We start from the raw sequence: 16,067 nt of genomic DNA, 5'->3' as shown, positions 1-16,067 counted from the left end.
AACAACAACAACAACAACAACATAGTGTAACAGTTACTGTGCTGTTTTTGAAATTACATAGGTCAAGAATGTATGCCTTTCTGGTATCCACATGTGTACTTCTCTATCCCTTGTTACTAGGGTAAGCAACTCTGGTAGTGTAGTGGTTATGAATCGGGCTGTGAACCTCAAGGTCGGCAGTTCAAAACTACCAGCGGTTCCCCGGGAGAAAAATGAGGCAGTCTGCTCCCGTAAAGATTTATAGCCTTGGAAACCCTGTGTAGGGTCACTATGAGTTGGAAATGACTCCATGGCACATAACAACAACAATGTTAACTAAATGCAAAATAACAGAAACCTGGGCAATTTCCCCAAAGGGCAGGCTGCCTTGAATGATCTACTCAATCTATGCTGATTTTATCTTAATGGGCCCCCTTTCATCCTCTGCTGAATTAGGAATTACCTGTTCTATGGGGTTATTTCCTTGTCCCAGCCCCACCTGTTTTCTGTCACCCAGCTCTTTACTGCTTTCCTGTAATGTAGTCTTTGAGACAAGAAATTCTTGAAAATATTTCCATCTTATATTTCATCTGATTTCTCTGAAGGTTTCTGCATTACATTCCTAAGATTACCATGTAAAATCACTTCAAACTAGAGCAGTAGAAAACATCATGATAGATGAGAAAAGATTAAAGTTGTCAATGATTTCATTTTTCTTGGATCCATAATAAATGTTTATAGAAGCAGGAGTCAGAAAATCAAGAGATGTATTGCATTGAACAAATATGCTGCAAAAGACCTCTTTGAAGTATTCAAAGGCAAAGACTTCATTTTGAGGACTAAAGTGCAACTGACTGAAATCTGTTTGTTTTGGGTTTTTTTTTTCAATCACTTCATGTGCATGTGAAAGCTAGACAATGAATAAGGAAGAAACAAGAAGAGTTGATGTGTTTGAATTATGGTGTTGTTGATGAATATTGTAAGTAACATGGACTTCCAGAAGAAAAAAATAAATGTATCTTGAAAGAGTTATAGCTGGAATGTCCCTTTAGAAGTGAGGATCCAGAGCCTTTGTCTCTCATACTTTGGATTTGTCAGGATGGATCAGTCATGGAGAAGAACATCATGCTTGATAAAGGATGCATCAGTAAAAAACAGGAAGATTCCTAAGGAGATGCATTTACATAGTGGCTGTAACAATAGATTCAAACATATCAACAATGGATGGCACTGAACTGGGCAGTGTTTCATTCTTTTGTCCCTGTGTATCAACATATAACAACAACAGCATCAGTGTTGTTTATTGGTACAGTGGTGAAGATTTTTGTTTTCTTTACACTGAGATGCAATCTATACCAAAGGTATTGTGGTCTTTGGTCCTCATCAGTAGGTATCTTAAATCCTCTTCACTTTCAGCAAGCGATATTGCATCATCTTCATATCACAGGTTGTTAATGAGTCTTCCTCCAATCCTGATATAACCCAGCTTCTCATATAACCCAGCTTCTCAGATTATTTGCTCAACATACAGGTTGAATAAGTATGATGAAAAATACAACCCTATCACACACCTTTCTTAATTTTAAACCATTCAGTGTTCCCATGTTCTGTTTGAACAACTGCTACTTGGTCCATGTACAGATTCCTCATGAGCACAATTAAGTGTTCCGGAATAATTATGCTTCGCAGTGTATTCCATTGCTTGTCATGATCCACACAATCAAAAGCCTTTGCATAGTCAATAAAGAACAGATAAACATCTTTCTGGTATTCTCTGCTTTCAAGCAAGATCCATTGGACATCAGCAATGATATCCCTCATTCCATGGCCTCTTCTGAATTTGGCTTGAACTTCTGGAAGTTCTCTGTCAATGTATGCTTTCAGTCATTTCTGTATTAGCTTTAGTAAAACTTTACTCACATGGGATATCAAAGGTATTGTCTGATGATTTTCACATTCCTCTGGGTCACCTCTCTTTGGAATGGGCACAAATACAGATCTCTTACAATCTGTTGACCAGATAGTTGTCTTCAAAATTTCTTGGCATAGATGACTGAGTGCCTCCAGTGCCACCTCACTTTCTTGAAATATTTCCATTTTTATTCCATCAATTCCTGATGCCTTGTTCTTTGCCAATTCCTTCAATTAACCTTGAACTTCTTCCTTCAGGATCATTTGCTCTTGATCATATGCTACCTCTTGAAATGGTTGAACATGAACCATTCCTTTTTGGTACAGTAACTCTGTATATTCCTCCCAACTTCAGTATTTTCCCAGAGAATATTACAATATTTTAAGTGAAGGTTTAAAGTTTTCTTCATTTCTTTTAGCTTGAGAAATGCTGAGCATGTTATTTCTTTTTGGTTTTCTAAGTCGAGGTCTTTGTATATTTCATGATAAGATTTGACTTTGTCTTTTCAAGATTACCTTTGAAATTTTCTGCTCAGATATCTTACTTCCTTATTTTTTCCATTTGTTTTAGCTTCTCTGCTAGAGAGCAAATTTCAGAGTTTCTCCTGATATCCATTTTTGTATTTTTCTTTTTAATGAACTTTTGTTTTCTTCCTGTATGATATTCTGCATGTCATTCTATAGCTCTTTTGGTCTTCTGTCATTAGTATCTAATGCATCAAATCTTTTCTTAAGATGGTTGCTAAATTCAGTTTGGATATTTTCAAGGTCATATTTTGGTTCTGGTGAACTTGCTTTGGCTGATGATATTGAGCTTTTCCAACAACTCTTCCCACAGATGTAGTCAATTTAATTTCTGGGCATTTCATTTGGTTAGCTCGTTTTATAAAGAAGGTACTTGCAATGAATGAATGACTCATTGGTCTTGCTAGATACTATCAAAGAGTCTTCGGCATAATTTCTATCAACAAAACCATATTGTCCAATTTGTTTCCAACTTTCACATTCCAATAACCAGTGATTATTAATACACTATGCTTGTATGTTTGAACAATTCCAGACTGAAGAAGTTGGTAGAATTCTTCAATTTCCTCATCACTGGTTTTAGTGGTGGATACATAAATATGAAAAATTGTGGTATTAACTGGTCTTTCTTGTTGTTAAGTGCCATTGAATCAGTTCCAACTCATAGTGATCCTGTATCAGTTGGTGAGTTTGAATCTCTATCCTCGGGATTTAAATCCATCTTACAGTCCAATATGTATCTTAAAGCACCACACTAGGACTCTTGCTTGTAGGTGTATGGATATTATACTATCACAGACAATGTTGTAACTCAAGATAGATCTTTAAATGTTTTTTGACTATGAATGCAACACCATTCCTCAAGAATTTGTGGTTCCTGGCATAATAAACCATATGATTGTTAGGTTCAAAATGGCCAATATCAGTCCAGTTTAACTCACTAATGCTTAAGATATCAAACTTTATACATTCCATTTCATTTTGACAACTTCCAGTTTTTCTAAATTCACACTTTGTACATTTTTGTTTTGATATTTAATGGATATTTTAAGCTATTTCTCCTCATTTTGTGTTGTTTCCCATCAGCAAATGAAGGTCACCAAAGCTTATTCCATTTGCTTCATCATGGTCAGTTGGAGACAGCTCTTTCCCAGGTGTATTTTGAGTGCCTTCCAATCTGAGAGGCTCATCTTCTGGCACTATATCTGACAATGTTCCCTTGCTATTCCTAAGATTTTTAGTGTCTCAACATCCAGAGTTAGTCTGCCTCTCCTTCTTCCTAGTCTGTCGTAGTCTGGAAGCACAGATGAAACCTGTCCACCATGGGTAATTAATTCTGCTAGTATTTAAAATACTGGTGTCTTAGGTTCCAATATCATGGTAATAGGGAAACCACTACAGTATGACAAACTTTTAATTGCCTCTTTAATTGCATCTCAAATACGGTCACATTTGAGGATCAAGCTAGACATGAGTTTTGTGGGGACACAATTCAGTCCTCTACAGATTACTTCTACCCCTGCATTTTGAGTGCATGTAAAACCTAGGAATAGGTTGCATTTCTCAACTTCCTGACTTTTTACAGATTCCTGGATACCATTCCAACTTTCCACATTTGAATCTCACAGGGTGGAAACCATGTCTGAAGTTTTAAAAACACTCAGCTGATTCTTATGAACACTAAAGTTTAAGAACCACTGGCTATAATTTCTGTATTGCAATCTGTTTTCCATTAGACAAAGGTTCTATAATTACTATAACATATAATAGTGGTTCCTTTTTTGAGAGATGTTTTTGTGGTGGAAAAGTTAAGTATGTAGACACAGAATGGTGTGTGGAGAAAGACTTGAGAAATAAAATTAAATATTACTTATTGGAGGGATATCTCCTATCTCTCCAGCTCCTTATGGAGTCCTGGTGTGGTGCTGTGGGTTAAGCACTTGACAGCTAACTGTAGGACAGTGGTTCAAACACATGAACTACTCCTTGGAACTATGCAGGGTCACTATGAGTTGGAATCAGTTCAACAGTATTTAACAATAACAACTACATGCTACTTACTTATAGATGCTGAATAAATAAAAATATGAAAAGGGTTATTTTCCATGCTGGATAGTAATAATTTGGGGACTCATTAATGTGTCAGATTAACTTTGCTATAGATTGCATTTCAGTAGAACAGTAGCTGGAAGTATTTATATGTATTCTTCACATTTTGTGATTTGTGTATTAGTTATCTACTTGACATTTTAAAATGAGAAGAAATGTTGATTATTATATTCTGTATTTACTATAAGTGGTTTCATATCAGTAATTATATTTATTAGTTCTTACATGGAATATACTACTTAGAAAAGAGATAAAAATTTGGGAATCTAGCTACTCTTTCTCTGAATTCCCTAATCTTAACATTGATTTAAATCTTCAGTAAATACTTTTCTCAACTTCCAAATAATTATTTCTGAATAAAGCATAGAATGCATTTGGAGATACTACTAACATTTTTCTAATTAAATATATTCTAAAATACAATCCAAATAATGGATTTTTCTCCCATGGACAAACTTAATAGTTATTATTTAATGGAATCTTGCTTAGTCACATAACTAATTATAAACCTTATCAGCAATATTGTTCTCACTAGAATCTAATGTTTAAACTCTTGAGAACACAAGCACTTAACTGTGACTAGTTTTTAGAAGATTTAAGTAGGCACTTTAAAGTCTATATATATGACAAAGTAACAATACAACCAATTATTAAAATTCACTGCTTTGGCATAAAGGACACCTTTAATAAATGGGAGCAATTCTATTGCTATAAAATACTTGGATGCAGGATAATGCACTGGACTGCAAGGTCAGTTTGATTCACAAGGTCAGCGGTTCAAACCCACCAGCTGCTCTAAGGAAACCCATGACAGGGTCATATGAGTTGGAACTGACTCGACGGCACTTAACAACAAAGGTGGTTGTCTACTCGGTGCTTGGTTTTCAGATGACTACTACTTGTCCAAACAAAATCCTATGAGTACTAAAACAAAGTGAGGAATGAATAGATGAAAAGGAAGACTGATAGAGTTGGAAATAACTTTATGTCCTTTATATGTTTATTTTAACATTTGCGTTTAACATTTTAAAAGCCATAGCAAGCTAGACATTTGCAACTGATAAGGACTGAATCAATAGCCTATACTGCACTGTCATTGATGTTACTCTTTATGGTGGATATGGCTGAAAATTGTTTCAATCCTGGTTGTTCACATTTCACCAAGAAACCGTGAAATTTCTTGGCATGAAGTTGTTACATGGCCAATAGCACACTTATAAATTATAGTGATTTAATTTAATCTGTCCTGGTTGGTCTGAACTGTAAAGTCTGTGGTTCAAACCCACCAGCCATCCTTGGAAACCCTGTATAAGGTCACTATGAGTCAGAAATGACTCAATGACACTTAGCAATGACATAAAACATACACTATCTTTACCAATACATTGTTGAAGACCAACATTGTATATGGAAAATCATTCAAGTTCGTTGTACATGAAAAACTAATCAAGTTTATACATTAGATTGTATCATCATAATCCATTTCACTTTTTACCTTAACTCCATGTGAATTCAATGACCCCTTAAATGTGAGGCTACTCTGGAATTCCTACCACCACTAATACAGCTGCCATAGTTCTCTAAAGAAACGCTGGGCCCAGAGCACAATCCGCACTGTGGCATGTGAGTTAAATGCATAGTTCTCAAACCTGACCACGTATTAACATAAACTTAGTGTTTTAATTTGAAAAATTACTTTTAAAGCATTCCCATGATTTATATTAAAGCTGAGTAGGGCAAAGAAATGCTGAACAGGTATCTTGCATTATTTAAAAACACTCCAGGGAGCAGGTATCTTGCATTATTTAAAAACACTCCAGCTTATATTAATGTACAGCCAGAGTTAAGAATCACAATTTAGAATAAGAAAACTGATTATTTCAGAAAAGTGATATAAAACACTTTTTGTTGTTAGGTGTTCTTGAGTAGGTTGTAACTCATTGTTGTAAAAATATATATTACACATTTGTCATTGCAACATTTAGGACAATTGTTTTCAAGTTCATCTGTAATACAATGTATCAGGAATTCATTTTTCATTATGTTGTGGTGGTGGCTATTGTTATTATGTTCAGTGGAGTTGGTTCCATTTCATGGCAACCCTGTATAGAGACTTCAAGGCTATAATTCTTTACTGGAGCAGAAAGCCTCATTTTTCTCCCACAGAGAGGTTGGGTGGGCTCCAACTACTGACCTTCCAGTTCACAGTCCAGTGCTTAACATACAGAACCACCGCACTCCCCATTTCTCATTATGAGTGATACTCTATTGTATGTATGTACCACCTTTTGTTTATACATTTATCCATTAATGGACATTTTTGTTGTTTTTTCTTTTAATTATACTTATTTATATATTTTTTGTTATTTTTATTTTATATCTATTTATTTTATTTTTATATTATATTTATTTATGTGAATACTGGTGCAATGAACATTGCTGTAAGGATTATTTTTCAAGTATAAGTGAGTGAGAAATTAACAAAATGTGTCCTGCAATCTGTATCTCAAAGATTTCCAGAAACTCCCTAATTTGGAGGGTGAATATTTCTTATACTTTTTTGTTATAATCTGCAGGAGAAATTTAGAGCCCTCTAAGTGGAAGGCAGTACTAGGCCTGCACATGACATCAAACCTGACTTCTCCTCATATAGTAACTCGGCTGATAGATCAAATTGTCATAAATCCACACTACAATAAAAGAAGAAAAGACAATGACATTGTCATGATGCACCTCGAATTTAAAGTGAATTACACAGGTAAAAGGGATCATCTTTAGTTGCCTAATTTTTTAAAAATTAATTTTAAGTCATATTTGAAATAAAATCAGTATGAATTCAATAATGATTATCTTTAAAAGTTGGATAATTACTTATAAAAATAATTTAGTTTTAATGATTTAAATGAAATTTGGAGATGCAGAGAAACATATTCAATTAACTTCATCTAGGTGTTTAAATCTAACTTTCTATAAATTGATTAGCAGAATAAAACTCACAGAACTCTCTACAACAGTAAACTTAAAGGAACAGAACAGAGAAAATATGTCACGTTATTATGCACACTCACTCTACTTATGTGTTGAAGAATTACAGTCCATCTGCTACCAAGGCTAGAGTCAGACATATACTGGCAGTAGAGCATATGTGCTAAGAGGAAAGTAAGTAGGAATTAAGTTATCCATGGAATGAAATATTTAAAGGAGACTCAATAATATTAATAGAGTAGTGGATAGAAGACTTCTTCCAAATGCTTGGATAATTTGCACAAAATTACTAGAGGGAGTGAACATTAACCTGAAAGGTTCTCTTCAACCCCAGATTTTACTCTGACCCTTTCTTAATTATAATTAGAAGAAAGTGCTCCAATCTTCATGCTCATAAGTATCACAGCACTTGTCAAAGGCAGATTATTACAATGGTTCGTTGTCTAGACTTGTCCTTCAGGATGAGCACTATATTGTATTTCTCTGTGTGTCTGCCTTGGGTCAGCCACATGAGGAGCACTTAAAACAAATATCAGGTGGTTTGTAAATTGTTGCCAAAGGGCTTCAAATGTCATTGACCAATTGTAATGCTTCCAGAAGTGTACTGTAAAACTATTACATTAAAGTTTTTCATTGTAGAGATCATTGGGAAAAAATCAATGAGTCTCAGTACATTTGCCAAAGTTTTTCTTAATAGACCCTGAAAAATAGTCTTACCAAGATATTCACAAAACTAGCACTATTTTTTGGTAAAAATTATGGTTATTTAAGTTTCTATTAATTCTAGCGATAAGACAGTGTTTACACTATAAAAGATAAAAATAAAAAGACTAAATAAACCCAAAAACAAACAGTTGTTGCAAATGTAATTTAACCTCATGGCGACTCCATGAGTGTCACATGTAGAGCTGTGCTCCATATTGTTTTCAATGGCTGTGATCTCTCAGAAGTAGATCACCAGGACTGCTTTTGAGGCACTCTGAGTGGGCCTGACCCACATACCTTTCAGTTACTATCACTGTATCTGAACTGAGCTGAGTGTTTAACTGTTTGTACCACACAAGGAGTCCTAGGGAACTAACTACTAGTGTTATTGAATGGACTCCAATGAATAGAATCCTATAGGATAGATTAGAACTGCCCCATATTGCTTCCAAGGCTGTAACCTTCACAGAGGTGGATTGCCACATCTTTCTTTCATGATGCAACTGGTGGGTTGGAACTAATGACCTTATGTTTAGCAGTTGAGTTCCTTAACCACCGCACCACCAGGACTTCAAGCAACTAAATTATGGTGGTTGTGTTATGTCACTGAGTTGGTTCTGATTCATAGCGACTCTTATAGGGTTTCTGAGGTTGTATATCTTTATGGGAGCAGAATCTCGTTTTTCTCCCTTGGAGTGACTGGTAGATTTGAACTATTGACCTTGCAGATAGAAGCCCAGCTTGTAATTCACTATGCTACCAGGGCTCTTTGAGAAACTAAATAGCTGTTGTTGAGATAGAGATCCCTAAAGAGACCACAAGTGGTACCTAATCCTTTGTCAAGGAAGTGTTTTGAAATGATGCCTACAATATTGATGTATAAAACATGTTGCAATAAAATACAGAATTGGGGGGGGGAATGTTTAAAATGTTTGATTTTTAAAACTTATTAGAAACACATGTACGTCTGTTTGTGGGGTTTTTTGTTTGCCTGTTTGTTTTACTTTGCTTTGTGTTTCAGATTATATTCAACCTATATGTTTACCTGAAAAAAACCAAGTTTTTCCTCCAGGAAGGAAATGTTATATTGCTGGCTGGGGGAGACTTGTACATCAAGGTAAATAATTAAACTAAAAAACAAACAAACAAAAAAACCAGAAATGCTTAGTAGCAAAAAGTAAGCTATTGCTATAGTATTTTATTATTATAGTTTTATTTTTCCCCATAGAATGTATTAGGAGTCCCTGGGTGGTGAAAATCGCTAAGCACTCCTTACTAAATGAAAGGTTGTAGTTCCAACATATCCAGACATGTCTCAGAAGAAAAGACTTCTGCTTCCTTAAGGTGACTGCCTTGGAAACCTTATGGAGCACAATTCTGCCCTGCTACACATGGGGTTGCCATGACAGAGTTAACTGGACTTCTTATTTGCACCTGATAACTAGTTATAGGGACTTTTGGACTTTGAACCTCAAGATCAGATGTTCAAACCCACCAACTGCTCCTTAGAAACCCTACATAGAGTTGCTATGAGTTGGAACCAATTTGATAGCACTTAAAAATAACAACAAGTTATAGAGTGTATTCTAAAATTTTAATCCTTATTGGATGGGAATCCAAAGGTCCCCCAAATTTAAGATCTAATTTTAGTATTACACCCACTCCTCATTTATCCAAAAGACCAGGTCATTATGTAAGAATCAGTATTTTGCAAAAATGGAGAATGCCCACATCAGATCACAACATGGACTATTACTATATCGTTACATAACTACCAAGCTACTGAGATCATGGTCCTGCCAAGCTGACACATAATCTTAATCATCACACCATGTGTTACTTTTGTATATACTTTGTTAATGTATATATGATAGATGGATAGTAGAATTTTTACTATTGTTGTAAATGAAAAATATCCAGTAAGTGAGCAGTAGGTGTTTCAAACAATCTTAAAAATAAAAATTAGATCTATTAAATGAGTATAGGTAAAGGCTAGAAACACTTATTTTTATAAAGTAACAAAGTTTCATGACAAGTCAAATTATTGCCTGTTACATTTACAAAAGCTTTACTTATTTATAAGACTTATAAACCTTTATTTATAATGCAAATATCTCATACATTTTCTAAAATATGAAGGGAATTCCTCTTAACGTCAACACACATGATTCTGCTTATTCAGGAAGAATCAAACAAGGCCAAAATTTTACATTTGGCACAATAAATTGGCATACCATTGACCCAGTAGCAATAATTAATAACAGTTTCCAAAGAGGGAATCACACAAATAAATAAATGAAAGAAAGAAAAAGAAAGCAGTTGCCTTCACATTAATTCCAATTTTGACCTGTTTGTGAACCCCTGAGGTACTTGGCATAACTAAAGTGTCTGCTACAGAACCAAATTAAACTACATTTTGACTCCAACTGCAGCTTGTCCTAAAACCTCTACTTCTGTTCTGAAAAGACATTTTAATTTCTTACAAAAGTTTAACTAATTGTAATCCCAAAGGAGAAATGTTCATCATTTTAGCTTGTGTAAGAAATTGTTTGTTAAAAGTTGCTTATGGAGAGTGTTTGCTACAAACTAAGACGAATTCCTTGGTCAACATGTTCGGGGAAATTAGGAAAGAGAAATGATGTTAAGAAAGACTGCAGTTTAGCAAGCAGTTGTAACTTTTTGTCATGTATGCCCTTGTGCCTGTGAGCCTATAGCCCTTTGTTTATTCCATCTAACAAAAACCTTGCTGTCTTTTTTGACATTTGGAACACTCTGCTTCCCTGCTAGAATGTCTCCTGATCTGCAAATCTCTCTACCATTCAATAAAAGTCTTTATTTCACTTTTAACAAAGTGTAAGTCTAATGAATGCTGTACTGACAGAACTTTTGGAAGCGAAATATTAGAAAATCTTTCTGCTCAAGCACCTCTGGCTGGGTTCAAACTAGGGATGACTATCCAGTAAGCAAGGCAAGCATGGGCCTACTTATGCTTGCTTATTAATCTCAAGTGAACATTTTCACATAGTGGTATAAAACATGTGAAACTGTACATTACAGATTAAATAGTAAGCCCAAGTAAGCCTATGATTTGTTGTGAGGTTGGACAAGAAACAGATGCCAGCTGTCATTAGAAACAGAACTCTTTGATGTAATGAAAAAATGTGAAATTGTTTGTTACAGATTAGTAAATAAGCACAAAGAGACCAGAGCTCATCTTGTTTATTGGGTAATCTGACTCTGGTTCAAATTGCCAACCTGTCAGCTAGCAACCAAGCACTTAACTATTTGTACCACCCAAGAACTCCAAAGAAAGCATACATACATATTAAAAGAATCAAAACAAAACAACTCTAGATTAAAAAATAAAAAAACAAAAAACAAATTCCAGTACTACTCATACTGCAAATATAATATTAAAAAAACAAAACAAAACAACGCTAGATTAAACAAAAAAAAAAAACAAAAACAAATTCCAGTACTACTTATGTTGTTGTCAGATGCCATCGAGTCGGAACCGACTCATAGCGACCCCATGCACAGCAGAACGAAACAATGTCCGATCCTGGGCCAACCTCACTACCGCTGCCACACTTGACGCCATCAATGATGCCACCTGGCTGATCCATCTCGTTGGGGGTCTTCTTCTTTTTCTCTGACCCTCCGTCCTACCCAGCATGACATCCTTCTCCAGTGACTGTTCTTTCCGGACAATGTGTCCAAAGTATGAGAGACAAAGCCTAGCCATCTTGGCCTCCAAGGAGCACTCTGGTTGCACTTCTTCCAAAACAGATCTATTGGTTCTTTTGGCAGTCCATGGCACTTTCAGTATTCTCCTCCAACAACACAACTCAAAGGCATCAATTCTTCTACGATCTTCCTTATTTACTGTCCAGCTTTCACATCCATATGAGGTTATTGAAAATACCATGGCTTGGGTCAGGCGCACCTTAGTCCTCAAGCTGACATCTCTGCTCTTCAGTACTTTAAAAAGTTCCTGTGAATCAGATTTGCCCAATGCAATACATCATCTGATCTCTTGACTGCTGCTTCCATGAGTGTTGATAGTTGATCCAAGAAGAATGAAGTCCTTGACAACTTCAATCTCTTCTCTATCGATAAGAATGCTGTTTATTGGTCCAGTGGTGAGGATTTTTGTTTTCTTTACATTGAGTTGTAATCCATACGGAAGACTGTGCTCTTTGATCTTCATTAGTAAATATTATACTGCAAATATAATCACAATGCCCATTGGCTAAGGAATTATGAATAAGCAATACTCTGACAGAGATTTGGCCATGCAGTAATAGTTTAAAAAAAAGGAAAGGCATTTTAGTATGGTAGAACGATTTGGCCTTTGGACTCACAAAAGCTAATAGACATGCTTTTGCTGTTAAGAGCTATTGAGTCAGTTTCGACTCATAGAGTTTCTGAAGCTACAGATTTTTACATGAGCCAAAAGGCTCATCTTTCTTCAATGAAGTGCTGGTTGACTTGAACCACCAGCCTTGTTAGCATCCCAGTTCTTAAACTTACTAATTGTATTTTAAATAAAATTGCAGAACACCTTGTGGCAGGATGCAGATCTCAAAAGCAAAGTACTCACACTTGAATATCCTTATTTGTTATGAGAGAAAGATTAAAATTTAAGTCAAACTCTTACCTGGTGATTGTGAAAAGGTTCTTCACAGCAATGACATTATATTTCTGTAAACACATGTTACTTGCTGTTCATGAAGAATATTGAAATAAAAGACTATATTCAGTGGAGTGGGGTGGGAATGGAGTAGGTAGGAATAGAATCAGGGTTAGGAATATAGGTAGGTCTATGACTCCTGGTGTGGCACTGTAGGATCAGCACTGGACTAGGAACCATAAGGTTGGCAGTTCAAACCCAACAGCTGCTCCTTGGAAACCCTGTACAGGGTTGCTATGAGTTGGAACTGTCTTGACAGCACTGAACAATAACAACAAGGCTAGGCCTAGGGTTTCATGAACCATGTTGTTGTTGTTGTTAAGTGCCGTCGAGTCGGTTCCGACCCATAGCGACCCTGTACAGGGTTTCCGAGGGTGTAAATCTTTACGGGAGTAGAAAGCCTCATCTTTCTCCCGTGGAGTGGCTGGTAGTTTCGAACCACTGACTTTAAGGTTCGCAGCCCGATTCGTAACCACTACACTGCCAGAGCTCCATGAACCATAGGCACTTTTATTTTCTCCACTTGAAAAGTATCATGATTTCTTAAAATTTAAATTTAGAGAGAAAAAGATTCTTAGAGTTTATATATCAGAAACTTTTTAAATACAGTTTTTATTGTGAATTATGTGGATTTACATGGAAGAACATCATCCTATCATCTTTCATTTCATTGCAATGATCACAATCCCTACCATGCATCATCAAATAACCAAAGGGTACACCCCACAGGCCTGCCCTCCTGGCTGTCAGCACACAGCCCCTCTCCCTCCCTGAGTCCAGTGTTCCCAATCACTCCATCTATCCACGTCATCATCTCTGTCCCCATCCCTGGCATCACTGCCTCTCAGGGTAGGGTTCTACTCTCCCTTCTTCTCACTTGATGGTCCCAGGAACCGCCGCTCCTGAGCTGCAAGATCAGTCACTCCCCTCCTTTTGTCAAAAAACATCTACATCTACACTTCCGACCCTCATAGCCAGTCCTGATGGCAATTACTCACTATTGTACACACGCCAGCCCAGTCCCAACAGATTGGAAATCATTTAGTGGAGGTTCTACCTACCTCTCCCCCATCTGGAACTAGGCTTCCTCTTGAAAGCTTGTAAGCCAGTCATTACCTAATGGTCTTTCTTCACGAAGTATCTTCTGTTCTTCTAGCCACACCAGGCTGGTCTACTCGTCCTTTCCAGTGGAAATATCCCACCTCAGACAAATCTGGATGGGATTCTGGTTTCCACCTATGGTCTTATGCAAAAGCTCCACAGGAGGTGTCTTTCACTGGGCAATTTCTAGCCACATTTAAGGTATTCCAATCAGTTATAGGCTGAAGACAGATTTATAAGCTTTCTATTGTGATGTTTCTGGCTATTCCATCCCCCGCTCCCCCACCCTCAAGTGTCTATTTCACAATGGTAGGCAAGGGAAATCAATATTCAAAAGACAACCAAGCATCTTAACATTATTCCCCTCTTTTACCCTTTCAAACCATGCCTCAATCCCTGTATCCCAAATCCCTGTTGTTCTAAAGTTGTGCATACATCCTCATCTACCTCATGTGAACATGCCTAACTGTTTTCCCATCTGCCTTGTTCTTCCATTCCCCTCCCCCTACTTGTGTATTGCCCACAACCCCCGGCAGCACCCAAGCTTTCCTGTGTCTATTCCCTACCCTGTGATCTATCTTCCCCTCCTCTCCTCCCTACCTCTTATCCCATACATCCCAGTGATCAGCAATTATATATATAGTTTTTGGTTTTTTAAATGTTTCGTTGTGAATTATGTGATAGTTTACATGGGAGAACATTAGTTTTACACTAATCCTATCGTGTATCATTTCATTGCCATGGTTACAATCCCCTCCATGCATCATCAACCAACCAAAGGGTATACCCTGCAAGCCTGCCCCCCAGTTGTCAGCACACATCCCCTCTCACTCTCTGGGTCTAAAGTCCCCAGCTGCTCCATCTCTCCACGTCATCATCTCTGACATCACTGCTTCTCTGGGTAGGATCCCACTCTCTGATCATCTCTCTTGATGGTCCCAGGGACTTCTGCTCCTAGACTGCAAAGTTAATCACTCCCTTCCTTGTTACAAAAAGACAATCAGTCCTGATAACAATTATTCACTATTCTATCACAAGAGACCTATCCACATTTCCTTTCATCAGGCCCACATAGATAGATTGGATACTACTCAGTGGAGATTCTATCTTTCTCCATGCCCTCTGGATCTAGGTTCCCTCTTGAAAGCTTGTAATCCAGTCACTTCTTGCTTTTGTAGCTCCCCCATCTCCCCATTTTGGGTAGCCAATGTCCAAGTTGCCCATCCCTGTCTACTCTGTGTATGGAAGACGTAGGAATGATTCTTGCTGTAAAGATTTGTTCCCTCTTTTGAGCTACTGCATTAATAGGTGTAAGTGAAATTCATCAAATTGTATGAGATTACTCTTTTTTTCCTCTTCTTTCTTCTTCTGGTTGAGCTCTGATCATTTAGTCATTGAAGCCAGGTCAGTGGGTATTATCTGTAAGTGTGGGTGTTCTTGTGCATATGCCCTCTCTTCTTATCAGTTGGATACTTCACTCTCTACTCAAGTCCTCTGTGACTATGTCACTGACTCTGGGCCCAAAAGTCCCTAGGTCTTGCCATACTTCTGGCCAACCAGGTTTCCACCCGAGTTCATAGGAGTTTATTGAACATTGTAGAACTTAGCTCGTCACTTCATTGCTGTTTTTTCTCTCACTTCCCTTTATCAGTGACAAACTTGGTCACCAATCAGAGTGTGGTCACCAGTCTTAGTCTTGGAAGGGGTTTACACTGAGGGGATCCGACCACTTGCCTTGATGTCTCCTGGACAAGCAATTTGCTTGTTCTTGTAGTAATCAGTCGGTCTGCCTATATTGTTTTATATTTTTCCCGTTGGTCTTTATTTCAAGAAGTATCTTCTGTTCTCCTAGCTACTCCAGGCTGGTCTGCCCATCCTTCCAAGTGTAAATTTCCCACCTCTGAAGACTCTGGATGCTGTCCAGGATTCCACCTATGGTTTTATGTAATGCAGAGGCTCCACAGGAAGCCTCCTTCACTGGGCACAATGTAGCCCCATTTTAGGTATTCCAATCAGTTATAGGCAGAAGATGGACTTACAAGCTTTCTATGGTGATATT

General features: G+C 37.1%; 1 protein-coding gene across 1 annotated transcript in view; it reads left to right on the top strand.

The window, feature by feature from the left end:
- The window catches only part of TMPRSS15 (transmembrane protease, serine 15), a 313,147-nt gene that overhangs the window by 284,534 nt on the left and 12,546 nt on the right, over positions 1-16,067 (top strand). The window contains exons 22-23 of the mRNA XM_006873157.1: positions 7,101-7,282; positions 9,236-9,331. Of these exons, the coding sequence (XP_006873219.1) occupies positions 7,101-7,282; positions 9,236-9,331 (278 nt within the window). The remainder of the gene's footprint in view (positions 1-7,100; positions 7,283-9,235; positions 9,332-16,067) is intronic.

Source organism: Chrysochloris asiatica, unplaced genomic scaffold (assembly GCF_000296735.1).
Source record: "Chrysochloris asiatica unplaced genomic scaffold, ChrAsi1.0 scaffold00225, whole genome shotgun sequence".
Lineage (NCBI taxonomy): Eukaryota > Metazoa > Chordata > Mammalia > Afrosoricida > Chrysochloridae > Chrysochloris > Chrysochloris asiatica.
Note: the sequence above shows the minus strand (reverse complement) of the source record. Positions and strands in the feature narration are given on the sequence as shown.